This window comes from Cucurbita maxima, unplaced genomic scaffold (genome assembly GCF_002738345.1).
Source record: "Cucurbita maxima cultivar Rimu unplaced genomic scaffold, Cmax_1.0 Cma_Scf00043, whole genome shotgun sequence".
NCBI lineage: Eukaryota > Viridiplantae > Streptophyta > Magnoliopsida > Cucurbitales > Cucurbitaceae > Cucurbita > Cucurbita maxima.
The window spans coordinates 580,276-605,090 of NW_019272059.1; the positions used below are offsets into that span (position 1 = coordinate 580,276).

The 24,815-nt window shown below is 35.3% G+C and overlaps 3 protein-coding genes across 5 annotated transcripts in view; all 3 read left to right on the plus strand.

Annotated features, from left to right (window-relative positions):
• The first annotated feature begins 205 nt into the window (after nucleotides 1-205).
• LOC111470071 (ethanolamine-phosphate cytidylyltransferase) lies at nucleotides 206-6,904 on the plus strand. Its single transcript, XM_023115545.1, has 9 exons — nucleotides 206-769; nucleotides 1,029-1,264; nucleotides 1,950-2,131; nucleotides 3,721-3,792; nucleotides 4,231-4,298; nucleotides 4,869-4,989; nucleotides 5,283-5,348; nucleotides 5,463-5,585; nucleotides 6,626-6,904. The coding sequence occupies exons 1-9, from the start codon at nucleotides 426-428 to the stop codon at nucleotides 6,695-6,697; spliced, it is 1,284 nt and encodes a 427-aa protein (XP_022971313.1). The 5' UTR covers nucleotides 206-425; the 3' UTR covers nucleotides 6,698-6,904.
• A 1,176-nt stretch (nucleotides 6,905-8,080) lies between these two features.
• Nucleotides 8,081-19,973, plus strand: LOC111470049 (histone acetyltransferase HAC1-like). Of its 3 annotated transcripts, none has more exons than XM_023115515.1 (17): nucleotides 8,081-8,498; nucleotides 9,043-9,163; nucleotides 9,932-10,046; nucleotides 10,255-10,546; nucleotides 10,627-11,124; nucleotides 11,232-13,051; nucleotides 13,775-14,071; nucleotides 14,167-14,445; nucleotides 15,442-15,570; nucleotides 15,713-15,913; nucleotides 16,052-16,194; nucleotides 16,314-16,626; nucleotides 17,242-17,381; nucleotides 17,721-17,823; nucleotides 18,004-18,396; nucleotides 18,999-19,216; nucleotides 19,360-19,973. In XM_023115515.1, the coding sequence occupies exons 2-17, from the start codon at nucleotides 9,117-9,119 to the stop codon at nucleotides 19,469-19,471; spliced, it is 5,100 nt and encodes a 1,699-aa protein (XP_022971283.1). In that variant the 5' UTR covers nucleotides 8,081-8,498; nucleotides 9,043-9,116; the 3' UTR covers nucleotides 19,472-19,973. The 3 variants fall into 3 exon arrangements, with proteins under 3 accessions (XP_022971283.1, XP_022971284.1, XP_022971282.1); XM_023115516.1 differs by having other exon boundaries at nucleotides 8,081-8,361; nucleotides 9,055-9,163; XM_023115514.1 differs by having other exon boundaries at nucleotides 8,082-8,498; nucleotides 9,055-9,163.
• Nucleotides 19,974-20,945: 972 nt separating this feature from the next.
• The window catches only part of LOC111470062 (pectinesterase/pectinesterase inhibitor PPE8B-like), a 4,827-nt gene continuing 957 nt past the window's right edge, over nucleotides 20,946-24,815 (plus strand). The window contains exons 1-3 of the mRNA XM_023115536.1: nucleotides 20,946-20,961; nucleotides 22,867-23,415; nucleotides 23,498-24,025. Coding sequence (XP_022971304.1) covers nucleotides 20,946-20,961; nucleotides 22,867-23,415; nucleotides 23,498-24,025 — 1,093 coding nt within the window. The remainder of the gene's footprint in view (nucleotides 20,962-22,866; nucleotides 23,416-23,497; nucleotides 24,026-24,815) is intronic.

A 24,815-nucleotide genomic window follows, 5' to 3' on the forward strand; every position in this document is an offset into this window, starting at 1 on the left:
GTAAGCAAATACTTGGTTCCTCAATCAAACCATGTATTGTTATAATTGTACACTATTTGTTAAACCGTGACTTGTTATTAATACATCAATTATTTAATCTTGGATAAATGACGTCATAATTATCTTGAAGAAATGTTGCAATTTTTATTATTTAAAGCGGTTTATTAGGTAATATAATATAAATTGGCGTTACATCCACGACATTAGAAACCTACTTGTAGTTCACGCGAAAATGTGGCGCCCCTAAATTTGATTTCCGTGGAGTTTAACTCGCCGCCATGCCGTGGTGCCAAATACCTAGACATGCACTCTCGTGAAGAATTTTGAAGCTTGCAGTAGAGAAACTTCGCTGGAGCAGGAAATATTCTGGAGTTCGCATCGCAGCTGGATTTTATGACCTGATTGCTTCCTATTACCATAAATTGATGGGTGCTACAGCAGGAAGCATGGATCCGGATGCTGGTTCCTCGGAAAATGCTCAACGTTGGGCGAGGTTTATAGCCACATGCTTGATTGGAGGGACAGTGATCGGGGTATCGTTACTCGGCTTACATTTGGGGATTCCTCATCAGCCGTCGCTGAAGATATGGCGGAGGAAGAAGAAGCCCGTTCGTGTATACATGGATGGATGCTTCGACATGATGCACTACGGCCATTGCAACGCCCTCCGTCAGGCTAGAGCCCTCGGCGATCAATTGGTCGTAGGCGTCGTTAGCGATGCTGAAATAATTGCCAACAAAGGTCCTCCTGTTACTCCTCTTAACGAAAGGTTGTTGTTCTATCTTATTTTTTCTGTTACTCCTCGCATCCCTTCTGCCCTTTTAGCTTTGCTGTGAACTTGTATGTTTGCGTGTCTATGCCATTTCAAGCCTGTCTTATGCGACTGGTACCATTTCTTTTGCGCTTTTTGTAAACAGTGATGGATTTCAGTTTCTCAATGTAGTTCGCCTTGAACGTACTCTTCATGTAATTTTTCCGTATTTGGAGGATGAAAATTGATACGTACTTAATCCTTATATATGTTTTAGGATGATTATGGTCAGTGCCGTTAAATGGGTTGATGAAGTTATTCCGGACGCGCCCTATGCCATAACTGAAGATTTCATGAGAAAGCTATTTGACGAGTACAAGATAGATTATATCATTCATGGTGATGACCCTTGTGTTCTCCCTGATGGAACTGATGCTTATGCTCTTGCTAAGAAGGCAGGTCGCTACAAGCAGATCAAGCGCACAGAAGGAGTTTCAAGCACGGATATTGTAGGTTGGTATTCGACTGCCGTTTAATTAACTTCATAGCGCGTGGAGATCTGTTCAGCATCTTTGTCAGTAACTGTTGCCACTTTGTTTTCTTACTCCAAATGATTTTGTTGCTTATTATTTTTTTTCAAAGAAAGTCAGACCTGTAGAATTTCCTCTGGCCTAGTTTGTTGTAATTTTCTTTACGTAAAAATGAAATAATAATAACAATTACAACAGAGAATTCCAAAGGGGGGACGTCGTGATAAGAAAAGGGATATATAAATGATAAAAGACTTGGTGGGAATGGATTTAAGCATTGGTAGCCACCTATCTATAATTTAATATTCTATGAGTTACCTTAACAACTAAACGTAGTAGAATTAGATGGTCGTCCATTGAGAATAGTTGAGATGTATGGAAACTGGCCCGACTCATGGATATGAAAAGAGAAAAAACAATTACAATAGAGACTCGTGGATATGAAAAGAGAAAAAACAATTACAATAGAGAACTCCATTTTCTATATAAATTTGCAAAACGTGAAACAACTTCTTGGGTCTTAACATTTTACTGCATATTAATTTTATAAATTTATATAAATGTTTGGACCAAAGAAATTCTTTAAGCCAGACTAATCCTTGAAATCTTCTCCTTGATTGTTTTATCCTGTTTGATTAGTCTTTTTGATAATATCATAACATGTACAGGTCGCATGCTTCTTTGTGTGAGAGAGAGGTCTATTAGTGACACTCAAAATCATTCGTCATTACAAAGACAGTTCAGTCATGGTCATAGCCAGAAACTTGATGATAGTGGATCTAGAAATGGAACTCGCGTCTCTCATTTTTTACCAACTTCTCGTAGAATTGTTCAATTTTCCAATGGGAAGGTTTGTACTTCCCCTCAATGCTAGTTGTTTGAATCAATATGGGCTACTGGTAGTGTCTCTCTCTAAATTTTATTTATATTTTTGTACATTTTTGGAAGTCTTCAGATTTAAGTTTATGTACTAATATATAGGATGTAGTTGTGATTTTCTTTTTTCTTCTCTATTTTTTTCCCCAATATCTATGATCTTGAATGCACCCCACGACCACGAGGTGGATTCATGTGCCCTAATGCTAGTTTAGAGGGACTTGAACAAACTTTGTGCCTGGAAGCTTGAACCTATGACTTTGGGAACTTCTCTCCTCACATATCAAGCTCTTACTACTACGGTTGTCCCCACAAATGATAATTTTGGTTTATGATGTTATATGATACAAATGATGAATCATGGTTGAAAGGTCAACTAGTTCAAAGGAGTGTTTCCTTTTTTTTTTTTTTCCACCTTTCTCGAGATCTTTCTTTGACTTAATTATTTATTGGTTCCTTTCATGCAGTTTGTGTATGGATGGTTTTATTGATCTTTTAGTTCATAAATTTAAAAGATTTTTCCATGTTTTTCTATTTCTATCTTGATGATATGACATGAATTAGATGGGAGGTTGTCTCAAAGCCAACTGAGTAGGGTGGGTCAGCCATAGAAATCTTAGAGTACACAAAGGCCCTCTAGCTACTTATAGCCTCTCTCTTTGCAGCACAAGACATGTCAGCATATACAGTGCTTGTCCTTTTGAGTGGGGGACTATTCATGGGTGAAAGGCACTTTTGGAACTTTCATCAACTCCCTTTGTGAATTTATTTAGTTTCAATCGAGGATGGTATTGGCACTTGTGCTTGGGAATATTAGTGATAGGAGATACCGCTTCATTGTTGTTTCCCACAACTTAATTTCTTGTCTTCTTCGGAATTTGCTTCAATTTCCCATGTCCTAGAAGAAATGAGATTTGATTCTGGTTATTTCCACTTTGTTTTTTTGCAATATGTGAATTCTTGATTTCTTTATTGCAAGGCTTTTGCTTTCAATCTCAATCCAAGGTGTTAGTGAGTATAGCTCTCCTCATTCACACTCTTCCTCATGTTTCTTTACGTTGAAAATGAGGGTCCCTAGGAAGGTTAGTGTTTTTTGCCTAGCGAATCATTCATGATGAGATAAACTTTATGGATTCAATATAGAGTCCTCTCTCACTCCTTTTAGGTCCTCAGGGGTGAGCGCTGTGTAAAAATGCCTTGGGAGTACTTAGCTCTTGTGTCACATAGGTAGAGGTGTTGTTCCTTTTGGAGGAAAGGGAGGTCTAGGAAGGAGGTTTGATCCACAATAAGATTGAATACCTCTATCCACAGTATGGTTTTTCATTGAAAAATATATTTTAGTCCATGTACTTTCTTATCATAAAGAGTTCACCTTAGGCCCTTTATTTTACAAACGTTCCTTTTAGTCCTTGTTTTTTTTAAATGTGTTCATTTTGTCCCAGCTGTTAGTATATTATTAAAAATCTAATTACTTTTTTTAAAAAATATGTTCCTTGTTTTTTTTTAAATATTCGAAAGGATTAGAATAAAATTATCACAATATGTCCTTGCTTGTGGCTGCAGGGGCCAGGACCAGATGCTCGCATTGTTTATATAGATGGTGCATTTGATCTTTTTCATGCTGGACATGTGGAGGTAAATAATGGTTCTTTTTTTTTTTTTTTAATTTTCGTGGATATTTGATCATTGGTACACTTTTTTACCGCTTGTTATTCTTCCCCTCCTTATCACTGGAAAATGTTTGGGTTGGTTTTGTTCAATTGTTTTTGGGGTTAAATTATTTCGAGGTTGCATTTGATAGGTTCCTAAGTGTCTAATAGATTATTGAACCTTCAATTTTGTGTCTAATATGATCCTCAAATTTAAAGCACCTGGGAATTTAGCTTTTAATGCTCCTAGTCTGCATGTTGAGGATGCCGTAATTAATGAGAAGATGAGCTGTCGACCTTTAATGAATCAATAGTTTATAATGATCAGACAGATTCTCTGTTTAATGCCATGTTCGATGCAATTAAAGAAAGGAATTCGTCCAAGGCTAATGTGAATATTTGAACTTATTATTGTGTTTCATAGATTTTGAAGCATGCCCGAGCTATGGGAGATTTTCTTCTGGTTGGAATACATACTGATCTGAATGTCAGGTGACATCTCTCGCATGAATTTATTTATATCGTTCTGTCATTTGGTGTTTCAATATATTAAACTAATTTGCAATATTGAGCGCAACTTCGTCAGTTTCCAACTCATTGCCATATCATAATTGATTATATGTAACTTTTCAATCATCAACGAAAGTTTAGTTGCTATTAATCGGCATTTTTTACTATTTGTGCATGCATTTTTTTATCTAAATTTTTTGCAGCACTGAGTGCTCTATGTGAAGAAAACAATATCAGAACATGTATGTCGATTCTTTATGCATGCATATTGTTTAACTAGATGCATTATATATGAAGAAAACAAGACCAGAACATGCTCTTAGAGGAGGTAGATTGACTGAGACTTGAGAGCCTTCTCACTTCCTATCCATTAAAGCTGTTTCTATCTGTAATACCTAAATAATTACCATGACTTAACTAAGTTATATACGGCAAGTGAATCTTGATAAATTTTTATCATATAACCAATACAAAGTAAATTTTTTTGTTTTCTTGAGATATATTTTCTCTTGAAAGATGGTTGTGTTTTTCTTGTCTGTGATTGCCTTACAGTGCTAACAGAGGAGCTCATCGCCCAATAATGAATCTGCATGAGAGAAGCTTGAGTGTTTTGGCATGTCGATATGTGGATGAGGTGATAATAGGTGCACCTTGGGAAGTTTCTAAAGACATGGTCAGTTTAATTTTGTGTTTGTCGACTAGGTCATGTTTAATGCAGTTTAATTATTGTTTCTAGCTTTAATATATGGGTATTTTAATCTTCAAAAGAAACAAAGAACGTGGTGATGGCAGTAGTTGGATAAAAGATGCTAGTAATGAAATAACCGTTGCTTGGAAATGAATGTCCAAAAGATGTCTGTAACTTACGTGCTGAGCAGCTGTCTTTAATAAATTGTTGGAATTGAGATGGTGAAGTTTTAAATTCTCACGTCAGCTTGATTTTATTTGTATTTTCTCTTGCTGCAGATTACAACTTTTAACATTTCATTGGTAGTACATGGAACTGTAGCCGAAATTAATGATTTTCAGAAGGTATAATTGTAATGTACAGCGACTATGGATTTCTATTTTTATCGTGTTCTGGATTTTTCTCTTTTTGGTGGATGTTAAATAACTATCGAAGGCTTAACATTTTTCCTTTTACAGAAGGAAGGTAATCCATACGCTGTCCCTATTAGTATGGGCATCTTCAAAATTTTAGACAGCCCGCTAGATATCACAACAACCACTATTATTAGGAGGATTGTATCCAATCACGAGGCATACCAGGTTATCTGATCTTTCCTATCTAAATATTACTGGTGTTAGATAACTTGCAACTCTTTTTTCATGTAAATCTGGTTCGTTATAGTAAATGATCACAAAATAAAAAAGGGGGTTGACATGCCTTTTTATAACGGAATGATCCTTGTTTGATGTTCAATCTATTGGAGAAGAACCTCCTTTTGGTACAAAATAAAATTGATAGAATAAGAAAATACCGAACGATAATACCTCAAATAGTAAGAGGAACTTGGAAACCTCCTTTTGAGTAAACTGCTAGCCTAAACCACGTACCATTACATGCTTTTAAGTGTAACCCTTCCACCTCACTCTATTGAGAGGAAGAATATAAATTTTTGGAATTGGAGAAATTGCGGAGGTTTGATCACCTGATAGGTTTAATGCCTCTGTTTGGGAGTTTGGTTCCGAATAATTTTTTTAACTGCCCATTAGGATTTATTACTTTGGAGTTTGGATTGGAGCCTCCTTGTTGTACAGCTAGCCAATGAGCTTCTTTTCATGGAAAATGGAGCAATGAAAATGGAGGAAGGAAATATTTACGCGACAGTGTAGTTGGGCGTGAGATGTGCTTTTGCAAGTATTTGGTCATTTCTCCAGTTGACTTGATACAGCCTGTTCCTATTCTTGAGTTTCCTTTGGTCTGTTCATAGAAACATGGAGTTCTCACCCACCGATTTCACCTACGCTAGGAAAAAAGTGAGTTCAGGAAGCAGTCGTTGTCGTAACGCTATTTCGTAACAAGAGGAGGTGAAGTCGTTTTCTTCACATGATTAGGATGAGCTGGCTGTTGGAATGAAAGGTGGGACACAAGGCGTGGTAGCTGTAGTTAGATTAAGCTAGATAAGCACTCTAGTGCAAAATACAAAAACTACCCCTTGAATCCTGTTTGAATTTTCGTCTAATCGTTCATATAGCTAGCTTATCATCGATGTTACATTTTGAATATCATAGGTTGTTCCTTTGTTGACATGCTCCAATATATTCCTTCCTATTATGAGTTCTAATGACAATAAAATTTTATGCAGAAACGTAATGAAAAGAAGGCCAACAGCGAAAGAAGATACTATGACGATAAGGCTTATATTTTGGGTGATTGACTATGTCAAATCCCGACCAGTAGTGAAGTTTTGCATGGTAAAGATGAGTATCTTGGGCATTTTGCATGCATGCGTACTGTTTTTTATGACTATTCCACATCTTTTCAAGGATGTATAAAAGAGACATCAAATGTTTGACGATTTTTGAAGGATGTAGCTATATTTCACGACTTGGATATAATGAACTATTCTTTCCATTCCTCTAGATATCTGGTGCTGAATCGCTTGTTTCCTTAGTTCTTTGATAACCAAATCCGTTGTATGTTAACATGTGTATTTTTTAAGCATAATATAAATATGTTCACATATCGAATGTTTGATGATTTTTGAAGTAGCTATATTCCATGACTCGAGTATAATGCTTATTCTTTTCACTTCGATATTTGGTGCTAAATCGTCACCTTACGTCTTTTACATTTTGAAAAAGTATGGAAATGAAATCTGCATTGAACTTTAGAAATTCATTTTCTTTCAAATCATTTGAAAATAAAGTACAAAATCCCTGCATAACATTTGCATAACAATCGGTACAACTATGTTGGATGGCCTGTCTTAGCTCTCGGGGCTGTAAAATTTTCACACTTACCCGAGTAAAAAAAAAGGAGTACGAAAATGAATTTATACTACATCAACAAACTTTCTTTTTCTATGACCCGATCTATGTAGTTAAACATATTTTACTTGAAATAATGTAGTTAACATATTTTACTTGAAATCATTTAAGGTTATATATATAAAAAAAAAAAAAAATGGTTATTAAAAGTGAGTTTAATAAATAAATAAAGTATATCTAAATCTTTATTTTATTATTTTAAACAATGATTATCTTTACGTTAAAAAAGATAAAATACAACCGTACAAAATCTAAAATGAAACTTAAAAAACTAAAATAAATGTATTTAATGGAGTAAAAAATAAATTAATTTAGATATTGAATGTCCTTTCCACCCATTATAGTTTTTCTAAAAAGGATTTTTTCATTGAGTTTTAAATTTATATTAAAAAAAAAACCCCCACACACAATTTAAAAATAAACATTTTATTCTATTTTTTAAAATCAAATTTCATTCTATTCGTTTTATATAAAACACTAAATAAAAACTTTATCTTTTAATTTTTAACAATAATTTTAAAATTACATTTTAAATTTAAATCCATTAAAATTGAAATATTTGTTTGAACGAATTTAAATATTTGATTTTTTTTGGTTAAATATTCTATTGGTTAAATATTCTATTAGTTAAAAATTATATTGAAATGGAAAGAATTAAAACTATTTTTTAAAATCAATTTTATATATTTTTTAAATTTCTGAGTAAATGAAATAGATTAAAAATAAATAAAGAAGTAAAAAAAAAACGTGCAAAAACAAGAGTGAAGATCGCCTGCCTTCCCGTTCGTTCTGCTGTATTACGCCGAAAAAAAAAAAAAGAAAGAAAAGAGACAAAAAAAATTAGCACTCAATCTCTCGTCTTTTTCCGTCTCTCGTTACCCTAAATTTTCCCCTAAATTTCCCTGCAGATCGATTCTCTAATGATCGATTAGTGTAGCTGAGCATAGATCGATTTTTACCTTAAATTTGAGAATCCCGCTCTCTGCTTACCCTAATTTTAGAGGAAACTGCTGATTGATTCGTCCATGAATTAAAAATCAGATGTCTGACGGTAAGCCTTCCGTTCTTCTGTGATTGATTCCTCGTTTGTAGCGCTGTTCGTCTGTTCTGCAGGTGATGCTCATAAGTACACAAGCACACAATCTAAAGGAGAACAGGAAATTGGGAACAATTCAACAGATTTATCAGGTTTTTTTTTTTTTTTTTTTCGCTTTTCAATTTTACGTTTGCTATGATATTCTTTGGTTCCTAGTAAAAGTAAAACGAAAAGAGCATCTCTGTTATCTGAAGCCTAGGCATTGAATCTCCCAGGACCATGCTTCCCCCATTTTCCTGTGAAATTTATTTGTGTGGTTTTATCTGTACGACTCTTCTTTTAGTCAAGTCGTCTCATCAGTTGACATTTTATTACACTTGGTAAGTGAAAAACTGTAGCACTTCCCAGTTGGGCTTTCCACTGTGTTATATATCTGTGCCCCATACGTTACTGGTTTACTATTGGTCTCTTTCAATTTCAGCTGTTTTTTCCTGGATTAGGATCAGCGCGATATCATCTTGGATACTTACGTTTTCTAATTTTGTTTAATAGAGAAATCTTTTTATTTAGTTTTTAAATTATGTATCTGTTCCACTGCCTATGAATGATTATTATGTGGTAGTTTTCTGACCTCGTCTGAGTTACACTCGATCATAAGTTAAGGAAAGTGACCGTGCATCCTAATTTTATTGCCAGATATCTTGGCAGGTGCCTGATAAAACTGGTGTGCAGTTATCTGGAGAGGTGGTCCTCCACGTGCTACGTTCAATATGGACCCCGAACTCTATAAAGCGCGTATCTTCATGCAAGAGAAAATGTAAGCTTTATCATTATATATCTTCCTTGATGAGTACTTCAGGCCTTCAGGATGAATACTTCAGGCCTTCAGGGGCTGTCTCTTTTGTATATGTGCTTCCTTCTGTCCCTTAACTGCACCTGCCCCCTACTTTACATAGCTTCTGAAAACCCTAATGACTTATAGAAGGATGCATACACGTTGTTCTGCTTTTTTTCTCCTAAGCTTTGTTTGTGTGACTGGGGATAGCCATTACCACTCGCTTTCTTCTTCAGTGCTGGGGAAGGGAAACAATTATTTATCGGGCTAGATCATCAATTACTTGTTTTTTTTTGTCAGGTTAAGATTGTTTTTCTATATGATGTTGTAGCTTAAGTTACATTTTGTAGAAATGATGTTGCAGCATAAACTTAATTTGATAATTTTTTTTTAACATTTATTTGCTTTTCCTATTATTCTTATTATCATTTTTATTTGTTTGCAAGTGTCAAGCTAACTGAATTTTAACAGGCATTGTTATCAACTTATTTATGCCTTGCGCCTTGCAAGCATTGGTGACTTGTCATTTTGTTGATACCATGTTATTTTTAGTGTTTAGTTGATTGGTTTTCAAGTTTATATGATCATAGATTCTAGTTCTTGATCAGTAGGGCTTTTTAGACCTTAATTTTGTAGTTAATATATGATAATTTTTCATTTTCCAGTGAATTGTTGCTTCAGAAATTTTTGGTCTTGCCAGTTAAAATGTTTGGTCTTGCCAATTAAAATGTTTGGTCTTCTGCTTTTCAGCTTTGAGATCTTATTACAGCGGCATCAACGACCCATTGATGAAATACAGAAGCTGAAGTTTAAGGATATCGTGAAGCGCTTAGAGGAGGGCCTTTTTAAAACTGCTCATACAAAGGTCTCCACTCCCAACCCCACCCGATTGTAAAAAAATTCCTTTACCACTAAACATAGTTTGGAGAGACCACCTCTTATGTGGTTTTATCTTTTATGTCTCAAATAACCAAGCATTTTAACTTTTTTTTACCTACTGTGGTGCTAAATAACTTTGGTGTTCATAGGTTTTTTCTATGAATAACTTTTGCTGTTATGCTAATATGACATAGGATGACTATATGAACCTGGATACACTGGAAACTCGTTTGCATAATTTGATCAAGCGCTCGCCTCCAAATAATCAGAACCAGCAATACCAACAGGTGGTTAGTTCTTCTTCTACAATAAGTCAGATGATTCCAACTCCTGGTATGGCTCACAGTGGGAATTCAAAAATGATGGTTGCGTCTTCGGATGATTCCGTTATTTCTACTAGTGCTAGCTTAGCACCTACGACTGTTAGCACAGGAAGCATCATGCCTACTGGTGGAATAAATGGTGGCTCCTTCAACAGAGCTGACGGTGCTTTCCACTTATTAAATTCTTTCTCCATGTCAAAAGTTCTGCTTTTATGAAAAATGTACTAATATCTTCCTTTGCAGGTCCTTTGTCGAATGGATATCAGCAGTCTCCTAGTTATTCAGTTGTTTCTGGTGGAACTATATCATCTGCTGGTGCACAAAGAATTGCTAGCCAAATGATTCCTACACCTGGCTTTAGTAATAATATTAACCATATAAGCAGCAACCAGTCTTATGTGAGCAGGGACTCTTCCAGTAATGGTAGTGGCCTTCCCAGTGTTGAACCGACTGGGTTGTCTCAAGTGCAATTGCAAAAGCAGCATATTGGTGGTCAGAACAATCGTATATTACACAATCTTGGTAGCCAAATGGGTAGTGGAATAAGGTCGGGTTTACAGCAGAAATCTTATGGGTTTACAAATGGAGCTGTAAATGGTAGCTTAGGATTAATTGGTGGTAATGTACAACTTATGAAAGAATCTAGCACCTCAGAGGGCTACCTAGCTGTCCCGTCTTATGGTAATTTAACCAAACCTGTACAACAATCCTTTGATCAGAATGAGAAATCGTTGGTGCAAGGTATAATCTCTTTCTTATCTTTATTGGCTCCATCTTATTTGTCTAGTAGTTCTTGATGAAATATCACTTCATGACCTGATTTGTGATCGATCAATTTCTTTATGCAGGTGATGGATATGGAATGAATAATACCGATTCCTTTGGGTCCGAAAATCTTTATGGTTCTGCAACATCTGTTGGATCAATGATGACTGCTCACAACTTGAACTCGGCCAATTTGTCATCTATATCTAAAACCAGTTCATCTTTCTCCTCTAACCAATCAAATTTTCATGGAGCTCAACAGGGTACTCACTCCCCCCTCATTGATGGGTCAGATAAGATGAATTTCCAACCTCCGTTATCTTCCAGGGAAAACACCATTGATTCTCATACACAGCAGCAGTTTCAACAATCGCACCACCAATTTCAACCACAACTATTTCTTCAACAATCGAGTGTCCAGAAACAGCAAATTCAACCTCAGCAGCACCTATTGAATAATGATTCTTTTAGTCAGGTTCAGTTAGTGTCCAACCTAGGAAGTCATGTGAAACAGGAACCTGGTGGGGAGCATCACAGTGGGCCTTATCAACCACAAGTTACTGAACATTTCCCATTACCTGAGACGCATAACCAATTTCAACAGAATTCTAGTGATGACTGTGTGAGGAATTCTCAATATCTTTCTGTTTCATCTAGCCAGAATGATGTTTGCTCCCCGCTTTCTCAAAACTCTCAACAGATGCAGCAATTTTTTCACCCGCATCTATCAAACTCAAATTCTCAAAATCGTTTTAGCAATCCTGCCGGGGCTCTATCAGATGCAACTTTGCAAGGTCAATGGCATCCTCAATCACAAGATAGAAATCACAGGCCAGGGAGCATTGTTCATGAGCAAAATGTCCAAAGTGATTTCCATAGAAAGGTATCTGGTCACGATAAAATGCAATGTGATAATTTACCTACGGAAGGATCAACAATTGGGCACTCTGTTGTAACTAGAACTAAATCTGAGCCTCCTAATCCTCTTAATGCAACCTGTCAGAATAACAATACTATGCGCCAGTTTAGAAATCAGCAGAAATGGCTTCTGTTCATGCGACATGCCCGTCGCTGTGGAGCTCCTGAAGGGAAATGTCCAGAGCGTAACTGTATCACTGTTCAAAAACTGTGGCAACATCTTGATAAATGCAGTTCTTCTCAATGCAGATATCCCCGTTGCCAACATACCAAGGTATTGCTTCATCATCACAAGCAATGTAAGGATCCAAACTGTCCTGTTTGCATTCCTGTCCGAAGCTATATACAGAGCCGAAAAAAAGTGTGTGTCCGCAATGCATCTGATTCAAATTTGCAAAAATCAACCAATGGATTCCCCAAATCCTGTGATACTCCAGATAATTCCGCTAGGTTTAGTTTGAAGACTCCTCAGGGTACTGAAACTTCAAAAGATCTGCAATCTTCTCTTAAACGCATGAAGATAGAGCAGTCTTCTCAGTCTCTTGTTCCTGAGAGTGAGAGTTCGGCAGTTTCAACTTCTGCTATGAGTGAAAGACCAATGTCTTTGGACGGACAGTGCCAAAATTATCAGCATGGTGATGTTACTATGGCTGTTAAGCATGAGCCTGTAGATGTAAAAATGGATGTACTGCAGAGTTCTACTCTCGAAAGCCATAGTGATTTGAAGGAGGCTAATGCAGACAATAATTGCAGCCATAGGTCTGATGGTGACCTTGATGAGCTTTCTAGTTTACCAAAGCAAGAGAATGTTAAAATTGAGAAAGAGACAGAGTCAAGCATGCAAGATCCTTCAACACATGTCAGTGAGCCTGCAACCGCCACCAAGTCTGGCAAGCCAAAAATTAAAGGGGTGTCACTAACTGAGTTGTTCACTCCTGAACAAGTGAGAGAACATATCCTTAGTCTCAGACAGTGGGTTGGCCAGGTTAGTTAACAAGGTTTCTTTTTGTGCTCCTGTTTTTCTAAATTAGTTAATTAATTATTTTATTTTAATGTCTTCTCATCATTGATCAGGGGTGTTTTCTTTTCTTATTTACTTCTATTTTTATTTAGGAAATAAACTTTTCATCGGAAATATATTCTTGGATTCTTAATGTCTGGGATGTTTTTTACTACCTTGGGTAAGAACCAATCAAGAAATTCCATTTTTCCCTTCTAAGATCCAAAAGTGTTTCTATTTTTCTTTTGCCATTTTTGGGGGGTGAAGGACATAGAGATATATTTGAGAATATGTTTATAAAAATAAAAATAAAAATAAATTTTATTTACATAATATGTTCTATGTAGCCCATAAAGTAGTTCCATTTAGTAACTTATAGTGGGTAGACGTTAATACCTAAGGATCTACAAAAGACTTGTTTTTGCGTCAATTCAAAACCCAGAAACTGTGTCCTTGAGTTATAAGATCCTTTTCATTTTCAATCTTTATTGGATTCTTTAAGTACAAATGTAGAAGGGGTATTTTATGTTTGATTTTTGTGTAGGACTTTTCATCTCCCTGGTTGGAACCCTTTGTTTTATATATGTTAAGATTTCTTTTATAAATAATTTTTTGGTGGTATGTATTATGGGGTACTAAACTCGTGAGTGATGAAGTGCACTTTGCCATCTCAAAATTTCTTTCTTTTACTATTTTCTTTTTCTCCAGAGCAAATCCAAGGCTGAGAAGAATCAAGCAATGGAACAATCAATGAGTGAGAATTCCTGTCAATTGTGTGCAGTTGAGAAACTTACTTTTGAGCCGCCACCTATATATTGCACGCCATGTGGTGCTCGTATAAAGAGAAATGCAATGTATCATACGGTAGGTGCTGGTGATACGCGGCATTATTTTTGTATTCCTTGTTACAATGATGCTCGTGGAGATGTTATAGTTGTTGATGGGACTACCATTCCCAAATCAAGATTAGAGAAGAAGAAAAATGATGAAGAGACTGAGGAATGGGTATGTTTTATGTATAATTATGCTATGTTTGATTTTAGATGATTTTCTTATGCTTCCAATTTCAGTTTTTCAACCATCCCAATGCTTTCTTTCAGTGGGTTCAATGTGATAAATGTGAAGCATGGCAGCATCAGATCTGTGCTCTTTTCAATGGTCGAAGAAATGATGGCGGTCAAGCCGAGTATACTTGTCCAAATTGTTACATTCATGAAATTGAAAGAGGAGAGCGCATACCATTACCTCAAAGTGCAGTTCTTGGTGCCAAAGACTTGCCTAAAACAATTCTTAGTGATCACATAGAACAACGGTTAGTTAGGAAATTGAAACATGAAAGACTGGAAAGGGCAAGAATTCAAGGAAAAAGTTATGATGAGGTGATTTCAACTAACCTATCTCTAACTTATAAATATGTTGGGAAGTATTTTTTGTTGGATATAAGTTATCTTGTGTCTCTTCAGTATGCGTTTTTTTAGTTCATCAATTTCTATCATATCAAAGGAACAAGTGGTAAATCTAAATGTTTTTGAGGTTGAGTTCAATTGTTGGCTACTTACAGAGGATATATGCCAAATGTCATAGGGTTAGTTGGATGCGATTAATCAGGGTGTGGATAATTTTGCTGGGATATGCGGTTAAAAAGAAAAAAAAGAAAGTGGATGTTATTCATCCTGCTGAACACTGAAATGATTGGGTTGTTGTAATTTCAGATTGTCAAAAGCTAACTTATGATGTTGAAGGCAATCCTTATATTCGTAATTTAACAATAATTATTTTTTTAGTAATTTCTTTATTCTTCATTTTTTTTAAAAAAAGTTGTTAAAACCGAATCCCTCAATCCAAGGAGCAAATTAAGTTTTTGGGCTATTCTTGGTGCATTTTTTTTCCACTCTTTTGTTATTAGATTACTTTGTTGATCTTCTCCAATTGGAGTTTTTTTTTTTTTTTTTTTTTTTTTTTTTTTTTTTTTTTTTTTTTTTTTTTTTTTTTTTTGACTGATTAAAGTCTTGCATATATTTTGTTCTTTTTCGTTTGTTCAATGAATTTTTTTTTTTAGTTTCATAAAATGCCTTAATTGAAAAGAATGGCGGTGCTATATTTGAGTTGAAGTCCCTGAAAGCGTACGGTATTTCTTTCTAATCTTTTCTTTCCCGGGGATAGGAATCTGCAATTGGATTTTCCCATGTACTGCCAATTGTTCTATTCTTGAATAAAATTCTCAACTTTCAGTTTGTGCACTTTTCTTTTGGTGAATTTCTGTCTTATTTTCTCCTTGTGGAAAACACCAAGAGACTTGATCTGTCATGACTGCTATTCGAACTTCAGCATGTGTTTTCTTTGTCTCACCTGTTATTTTGTTGGCGTGTTGCTAGGTTCCTGGAGCAGATGGACTTGTCATTAGAGTTGTTTCCTCGGTTGACAAAAAGTTGGAAGTTAAGCAAAGGTTTCTAGAAATTTTTCAAGAAGAAAATTATCCGTTTGAGTTCCCTTACAAATCTAAGGTACAAAGAAAAGCACGAAGGACTATGATTAGGACCATTGTATTGTTTAATTTATTAGATATGAACTTCTAGTGTAACATGAGTTGCTAGGTAATTAGATGTTAGTATCATCTGAAGCTATCTTCTCTTTTTTTCTTGCCAGGCAATTCTATTGTTTCAGAAGATCGAAGGTGTTGAAGTGTGCCTATTTGGCATGTATGTTCAAGAATTTGGGTCTGAATGTCAATTTCCTAATCAGCGTCGTGTTTATCTCTCATACCTTGATTCAGTGAAGTATTTCAGACCTGAGATTAAGACACACACTGGGGAGGCTCTTCGCACTTTTGTTTACCATGAAATTCTGGTCAGTTTTATTATTTCAAATACCCTTATCTAAACTAGTATTATTTCATATTGCCTGTGGCTAATCTTAGTCGCACCTTTTGTTATTTAGTTATCTACAAGATGCTATTGTATTTTATCCCTATTTTTATCCTTTCAGATAGGATACCTTGAATATTGCAAAAAACGGGGATTCACAAGCTGCTATATATGGGCATGTCCTCCATTGAAGGGTGAAGATTATATATTATATTGCCATCCAGAAATCCAGAAAACACCAAAATCTGATAAACTTCGGGAGTGGTAAGAGAGAGTTCATCAACCCTCGGGATAAAATTTTTGGATGCTATTTCTGCTCTCTAGTTTCAGATATAAGTTATTTTTTTCCTTTCTAACTCCTCATTTGGCATGTTCAATTTCAGGTATTTATCAATGTTGAGAAAGGCTTCCAAGGAAAATATTGTTGTTGATCTCACTAATCTATATGACCATTTCTTTGTCTCTACTGGTGAGTGTAAGGCTAAGGTCACTGCAGCAAGGTTGCCGTATTTTGATGGTGATTATTGGCCTGGTGCTGCGGAGGATTTGATTTATCAGCTTCGCCAAGAAGAGGATGGAAGGAAACAGAACAAAAAAGGATTGACTAAAAAGACGATCACAAAGAGAGCTTTAAAAGCATCTGGGCAGTCTGACCTTTTTGGTAACGCGTCAAAGGATCTGCTACTAATGCATAAAGTAATATTTCTTTTCCAAGCCTTTCTGTTTTCATATTTTTATATTTGGTCTGCAATTAGATATTGATAATGTAAAAGATACCCATGTGTTCTTAATGATAAATATAAAAATATAATTGGGAAGGGGCATGGAATGTGACCAAGTTTAATGCTTTAGACGAATTTAAAATTTTTAATTGTATTAAATAAATTTATTGACATTTGGGTAGCTCAATCGTTTGCCATGTCTTTTATTCCACATTTATTTCTCTCTTGGACACGTGTTCGTCGCGTCATTTTCATTTTTGCTGAACATGTTCTTTTACTTATAATTTTGAATGTATCCTTATGATTAAATGTTATGCTGGAGGAGGGTTAAGTTTTGCAAATTGTAAGATTATGAGCTAAATAACCACTTGTTAGAAGATTAAATAATCAATTTAATGGCATGGAGTTGTGTTTTCTACTTCATATGTATGTTTTATATATATTAGAAAGTTTCTTCTATTCTTGATAAATTGAAATCACATATTCTAGCGTGCAATATATTCTTTAAATGGGTGCAATTTTAATTGTGAGGCTCCAGTGAGGTGGCATTAAACCTATTATCTTTAATTGATTTCTGTTATTTCTCCAGCTTGGTGAAACCATTTCTCCAATGAAGGAAGATTTTATCATGGTTCATTTACAGCACGCTTGCAGTCACTGTTGTATTCTGATGGTATCTGGAAGTCGTTGGGTTTGCAACCAATGCAAAAACTTCCAGCTTTGTGATAAGTAAGAGCCCCAAGCTGTTTCTTGTTTCTTTTGCTGTATATTGTATATTATATTTAGTGTTGTAGCGTCTTTAAAATTTAGTGTTGTCTCAGTTATTCACTACAGCGTTGCCCTTTTTATTTTTAGTGTTGATGGTGGCTTTTCTAGATAGTTCTTTATGTTTTTATTATAATGAATTGATGGAGACTTGATAATACAAGAACGGAAATGGGAAGATGTAGTACCGATCATATCCAAGTTGGCATCTCTTTCTTTTGTTTAGTTGAATTTGTGATGCTATTAACTTTTTGTGGTGGCTGTTGATTTTTATTTTGAAAATACCTGTTTTTTGTTCCACAGGTGCTATGAGACAGAACAAAAACGTGAAGAAAGAGAGAAACATCCCATAAACCAAAGAGAAAAACATCCCATAAATCAAAGAGAAAAACATATCCTCTATCCTGTACGTTGTCAAGTTTGGAAATATATTCTGCATTTTTGTACATTTGTTGAAGTAACTGTTTCTGTAATTGGCGTTCTGTCCAGCCAATCCATAAAAAATGTTTTTAAAGCATTTATCTTTCATACGTGTATATTTTTTTAATTCAGAACTAATATGGGATAGCGGAACTGAACTCTGCAGGAAGAAATCAATGACGTGCCTGTTGATACCAAGGATAAAGATGAGATTCTTGAGAGTGAATTTTTTGACACCAGGCAAGCATTTTTGAGTTTGTGTCAAGGAAATCATTATCAGTATGATACTCTTAGGCGGGCCAAGCATTCTTCAATGATGGTTCTATACCATCTTCATAATCCAACTGCACCTGCGTTTGTCACAACTTGCAACATATGTCATCTGGACATAGAAACTGGTCAAGGTTGGCGTTGTGAAGTTTGCCCTGATTATGATGTATGTAATTCTTGTTACCAAAAGGATGGTGGCATTGATCATCCTCATAAGTTGACTAATCATCCTTCCATGGTTGATCGAGATGCACAAAATAAAGAAGCTCGGCAAGTTCGAGTCTTACAGGTGTTGTGGATATTTTTTTTGTTATTGCATAAGCTCTTAGCCCTATTTCTTCATCCAGTCGTATTCTTGTCATTGCACTTTGCTGCAAATTCTGTTAAGCCAAGGACCATCTTTCTGAATGGTCCGCAACATACCTACCTCTTTTTGGCTTTTCAATCATGTGCCGCTTTTGGTTTCCTTGATTTTCTATGCATTTATTAGTCCCAATCTTTACCCCACGTCAAAAGATTATAAATGTACAAGGAAAATGTTATACTTCATGTTCTATAAGTTTACGTTTGCTTTATTTTTAGTAGTAATTTGTGATGATTAACTAGACGTTCATCTAATTAGCTGGTTTGATTAAGAAATCAACAATTAGTCATTTGGCATCTAATTGCAATGTACCCTCATTCTAAGATATAGCATGACCCTGGTGCTGAATTCTACATGTACCATCATTTGGCAGTGTTTGTGGTGCTTATCATTCATCTTATCTGTTTTGTTTTTGGCGATCACCTTGACATATCATGTTCCATTTTACTTTAATCCCATGTGGTCGTGCATACATGAATTTCATTTCATTTTCTATGCCTTACTCTTGTTAGTTTTTGATGTTGCAGCTTAGAAAAATGCTCGATCTTCTGGTGCATGCATCTCAATGTCGTTCTGCACATTGTCAGTATCCAAATTGTCGGAAGGTGAAGGGGCTTTTTCGACATGGGATACAATGCAAAATACGTGCGTCTGGTGGTTGTGTTCTCTGCAAGAAAATGTGGTATCTCCTTCAACTACACGCTCGAGCTTGCAAAGAATCTCAATGCCATGTACCCCGTTGCAGGTAATCTCGACATCCTTTCATCAAGAGCTACTTACTTCAAGTCTTTTATTTACCTTCATTTTCTTTTTCATTCCTAAGTTTACAATATCTGTCTCTGCATCATATGAATCGAGTTTAAAGGTTCAATTTTTAATGTAATCCAGAGATCTCAAAGAACACTTAAGGCGGCTGCAGCAGCAATCAGATTCACGAAGAAGAGCAGCTGTGATGGAAATGATGAGACAGAGAGCTGCAGAACTGAACAATACCGGGTAACCAGTTTGTTTGTTGGTCGGTTTACATTTTTATTGATGATCAAATTTGAACTGAAGCCACTCTTGAAAGAGCACTGCTAGGGAAGGGAATCAGTCAGTGACTGACTTGCACAACATCATATTGGTTAAATATTCAGCTTTAGGAAGCAATTCTTTTATTCTATAGATCTACGACTCGATTTTCACCCCCACCCCAACAGAAAAGCGAGACCCGAGCAGCCAGCAGATACCCACCTTCGTCGTCATCTACCACTAACCACCATGCTCTTCTAATGCCCATTGCCCTGATCCCACCAACTCATTCATTCTTCCTTTTTAATCTGTAAAATACCACCTTTTGGTAGCACGCACGTCTACTTTTGTTCATAAGATTAAATAATTAGCTTCAGGAAGTGCCCAAGGAAACGTACATTTACTTGTATAATTTGGCTACTACGTTATTTATAGATCAGCAACTTCAGTTTTCCATTTGATTTCAAGCATTGTATTATATTAGCTTATGTAAATTGCTTTATTTCTGTGTTCGGTTCGTGGTCGATAATCTGAAAACATAAATTCAGATCTGTATTTCATGTTTTCAAATGTGTTTGATAACTGGCTTATAAATTGGATTCATAGTAACTAAATATTAGGTTGAATATAAATTTTTATTAATAGATTTTATGCTATAAAGTTTGTTTTATTATTATTTAGTTATGTTGTGTATATTTTTTAATTTAAATTTATAACATGAAATGTTTTGTTTATTAAAGTTCTCATGTTTTGTTTATTGAGTACGAAGCCATATCCCAGAGTTGTTCGTCCTTGGTTCACTAGAACAAGTAAAGGTGGGCAATTTTGATGGTACGTTTGTCACTTTTGTTTTGTGAAGTTTATAATTCTTGAGGAACAAAATTCTTTTACTTTAATTTATCTATATCTAGGTGTTTGAATTATGGGAAATGTTCGGTGTCGCAATCACACTTTCTTGGCAAATTTAGAAAACGTTGGCGAGAAAAATCGTTGAAAAGTAGGCATTGTGAAAGTTAATTGCATTGAAAACAGGTAGGCAAAAGAGATTACAATACTTGGTCGGGAAGGTTTGATGACTACTTGGTCTCCTTATAGTACATTTTTAGATGATTTAGGTGATGTCGCCGAATAATCATACAACATAAAAGCAAGTAGGTTTAGCGGGTATGTAAATACAGGCAACACGTCTTAGATAAGCATGACTATGATAATTGGCTTCTTGATCAAAGTTATAATCAATGAATGATAAACTCGAAAACAAACAATATTTTGTCATGTTTGCAAATATGGCAACAAATTTTATTCCATTATAACTATCGTTTCCTTAAAAAAGAAGAAATTGGTCGAGAGTAATAAGAACGACCTTCAAAAACTAAATAATTATTGAACAAAATCGTAGCGATATCCGCCATAGATGAGCATATGGTGTGGAAGCAAATCTTAAAGAGTGAAGAATATTGGAAATGGAAAGCTATGGATGTAAGGTTTCAACGACTACAATGCCGCGTTATTTTTATTTGCTTTGCCTAATTTATTATTGGCGATGGCGATGGGAAACGCCCTTTTTTTTCTTCCTTTTTTAAAGCACATGCGACTTTAAAATTAAATAATTACAATAACAAAATAATTAATTAAACTCCTTTATATCCCAATTTAATATAATACGAAGAATAAATAATATATATATATATATATATATATATAAAAGGAAAAAAAGTGGGAATAAAGCCAGCTGGAAAATTGAAATTCCTTAAATGTAATTATATTCAAATTCATAAGGACCACCAAAGTTAATTTCCATTAATCTTCTTTATATAAAATAATTTTAATTTTAATTTCTTTTCTCTTATTTATTTATTACATTAATTTTTTTATTTAGTTTCATGTTAGTTGATGTATTTTTGTTTTAGTGAGTTACTATTTGTTATTATCATATAATTATTCGAATATAACTCATTATTATTAATCAGCGTTATTTTATTTAACTTTATATTAACATATTATTTTATAATACATTTTAATTAATATAAATATATATATATTTGTCAATTTATATTATATAGTTTTGGCCTAAGATTGTAGTGTATAATGTTTTCATTATGATTTTGGTTTGTTATGATTGGTGGTAAGAAAATTGGGCCCAAAAGGATTCTATAGTCTTCAAGATACGTTCCACCGACATTTTTTCTTTTACAAAATTGCTATATAAAAACAAACAAACAAACGAGTTTCTCTCCGTTAACATCGAACTTCAAACCGTCAAACGTGTAGTCTTGTACCACTTGTCACAATTGCACTTTTTGTAATAACGGGACAACAATTGTGTGACACTTGTTCTAACCCAGCAAATAAGTCAAGTTTGTGTGAAATTCAGACTTCAGTGTCACTGTATACTTGAACTTCGGATCATGTTTTGAAATATTTGGAAAATGTGAGCGAGAAAATAAGTTGAAAAGAATTATAAAGAGTAATGTTGTAAGGTAAAAGCGAGTGGACAATAACGATTTTGATAATATATAACTCGGGTAAGAAGAATCGACCAACGTTGTTTCCGAACAAATAGAAACTAAATTTAAATTCGAAAGACGGAGTCCATGTGGCCTTAAATTTTTATGGTTGGGGTGTTGGTTTAGTCAAAATGGGAAACAAAAAAACAAATGGGAATGAAATTCAGAACATATTAATTTGGGCATTGATGAGAGGGTGAAGTGAATGAGGAGATAATAAAGACATGAGTATGGAGTTCCATAAAGATCAAATAAAAAGCTGTCTCTCGTTTGTAACCCACTCGAAAAAGTTATGAACTTTGTTCCCTTTTTAATCGACGTGTGATCTCACAATTCAATGGCACATTGCTTGGTGTCCATTTCTTTCGAAGCTCAGTGTTTCTGCTGGCACACCGTCCCATATCGGACTCTAATACCATTTGTAACGACTTAAGCCCACTTCTAGCACATTTTTTCTCTGTGAGCTTTCCCTTTGAAGTTTCTCATCAAAGTTTTTAAAACGTTGTCTACTAAGAATAAGTTTTCACGCCCTTATAAACAATGTTTCGTTCTTCTTTCTAACGAATATGAGATCTCACAATCTATATCTCTTGTGGGGCTTAGCGTCATCGTTGGCATACCACTGATATCCACTCCCTTTAGAGCTCAACGTCCTCACTGACACACCGCCCTTATAAATATTGTCTTCCCAACTTTCTCTTTTAGGCTTCTCATCAAAGTTTTTAAAACGTCCTAAGTAGAGGTTTTTATGCCCTTGTAAAGAATGTTTCGGTACTCCTCTTCCAACCTCCCATCGGAATCTCACATGCAGGGACTGCGACTGTGGCATGCCATGCCCTGCCCCGAGATCTGCGTAGGAAGAGAAGCTTTTTATGAGTGCCGACAAATGGATTCGAGACAAGGCTTCCCCACAACGTGATTGTCAAAGCGACCGTGCCATTCAAATCAACGCGCCATCTCCCCAACCTCCGCCTCCGCCCCTTCTTAAACTCCCTCACCTTTCCACCCAAATACTTCATTTATTCCGACTCCCCTGTTTCCTCCCCTGTTACCTCCCCTGTTTCCTCCCCTGTTTCTTCCCTTAACACAAACCACAAGCAGGGGCACCTCAATAATCCCATCTTAATGGCCAAACTAACCAAAACCCACCTCAAATTTTGGCTGTTTATGCTGCTGATTCTCTTTCCCTTGGCTCCGGCGGCGGATCTTGAACAAACAGAGTGCTTAAAAGTCCCCTCGTCGGAGTTCTCCAACTCTGTTCTCTCCACCATCGGCGTCGTGCGCCAGGTCATGCTCATTTTCTCTCCATTCACTAAATTTCTCGGTGATTCCCGCCTTTCCACCGCCATTTCCGACTGTCTCGATTTGCTGGATTCTTCTTCCGACCAGTTGAGCTGGTCGCTCTCCGCCGCCCAAAACCCAAAGGGTAAACGGTCTTTGTCGCCAAAACATAATAACTTTCGTTTTTTCATATTAACCCACATCAGTTTTCGTTTTGCATAATACAGCTAAGAACAACAGCACCGGAGATCTGAGTTCTGATCTGAAAACATGGCTGAGCGCTGCCGGAGTTAACCCAGAAACATGCATGGAAGGATTCGAAGGCACCAATAGCATTGTCAAAGGATTAGTCTCCGAAGGCATCAACCAATTAACTTCACAGGTTTATAACCTTCTTTCCATGGTGAAATCGATCTCCAATCAGCCGGCCGGAAAAGGGGAGAGCGGGTTTCCTGCCTGGCTCAAATCGGAGGAACAGAGCCTGCTTCAACAGAATGACTTCGCCGCCGATGCGACTGTGGCCGCCGATGGGACAGGGGATTTCACCACCGTAATGGAGGCGGTGCTGGCAGCCCCCGACAAGAGCATGCGGCGGTATGTGATATACGTGAAAAAGGGTGTGTATTTCGAGAACGTTGAGATCAAGAAGAAGAAATGGAATATCATGATGATCGGAGATGGCATTGACGCCACCGTCATATCCGGTAACCGGAGCTTCATTGACGGGTGGACGACGTTCCGGTCAGCCACCTTCGGTAACCCTTTAATTCTTTCTTCCACTTTGATTCCAAATTAACTGCGGAAAATATCTGCTCCGAAGTGGACCCTTCAAAAACTTCGCTTTATTTATGAATACGACTCATTAAGAACAGAACAGACAGAGAACCCATGTTTTCAAACACAAAGAATCTGTTCTTTTTTTTTTTTTTTTTTTTTTTTTTTTTTTTTTTTTTTTTTTTTTTTTTTTTTTTTTTTTTTTTTTTTACGTTCTTTTATAAATTTCAAACATGTCATGATATTAATGTAAAAAACACGTGTATTTTTTCTTAAAAAATGCTATTAAAGTTTCAAAAATTCAATAATTTTCTAAATATTAGTACAAAAATATATTTGATTTTAAATGAAAATTATTAATATTTTTTTAAAAAATACTTTCCGACTTTCAAAATAGTTTTTTAAAATATATTTTTTAAATAGGTTTGAAAAATACTTTTTATACAGTGATTTTTTTAATAAAAATTAAAAAATATATATTTAAGTTAGTATATTGACAGAACAATTAGTATCAGATTTTAAAAAAATGAAGTCCAAAAATGATAATATTTTCTAGTGGGGGGTATGAGTAGTTACAAATGGTATAAGAGCTAGTCAGGTACCTAAAATTTATTTTTAAATATTTTTTTAAAAAAATTATAAATATTAAAAGTATTAATATTACTAAATATAATATTAATGATAATAGTATTTATTATTATTATTTTTTAATTTAAGAATATTATTAAAGGTATTTTTATGAATTATTAGTTTTTTTTTTTTTTTTTTTAA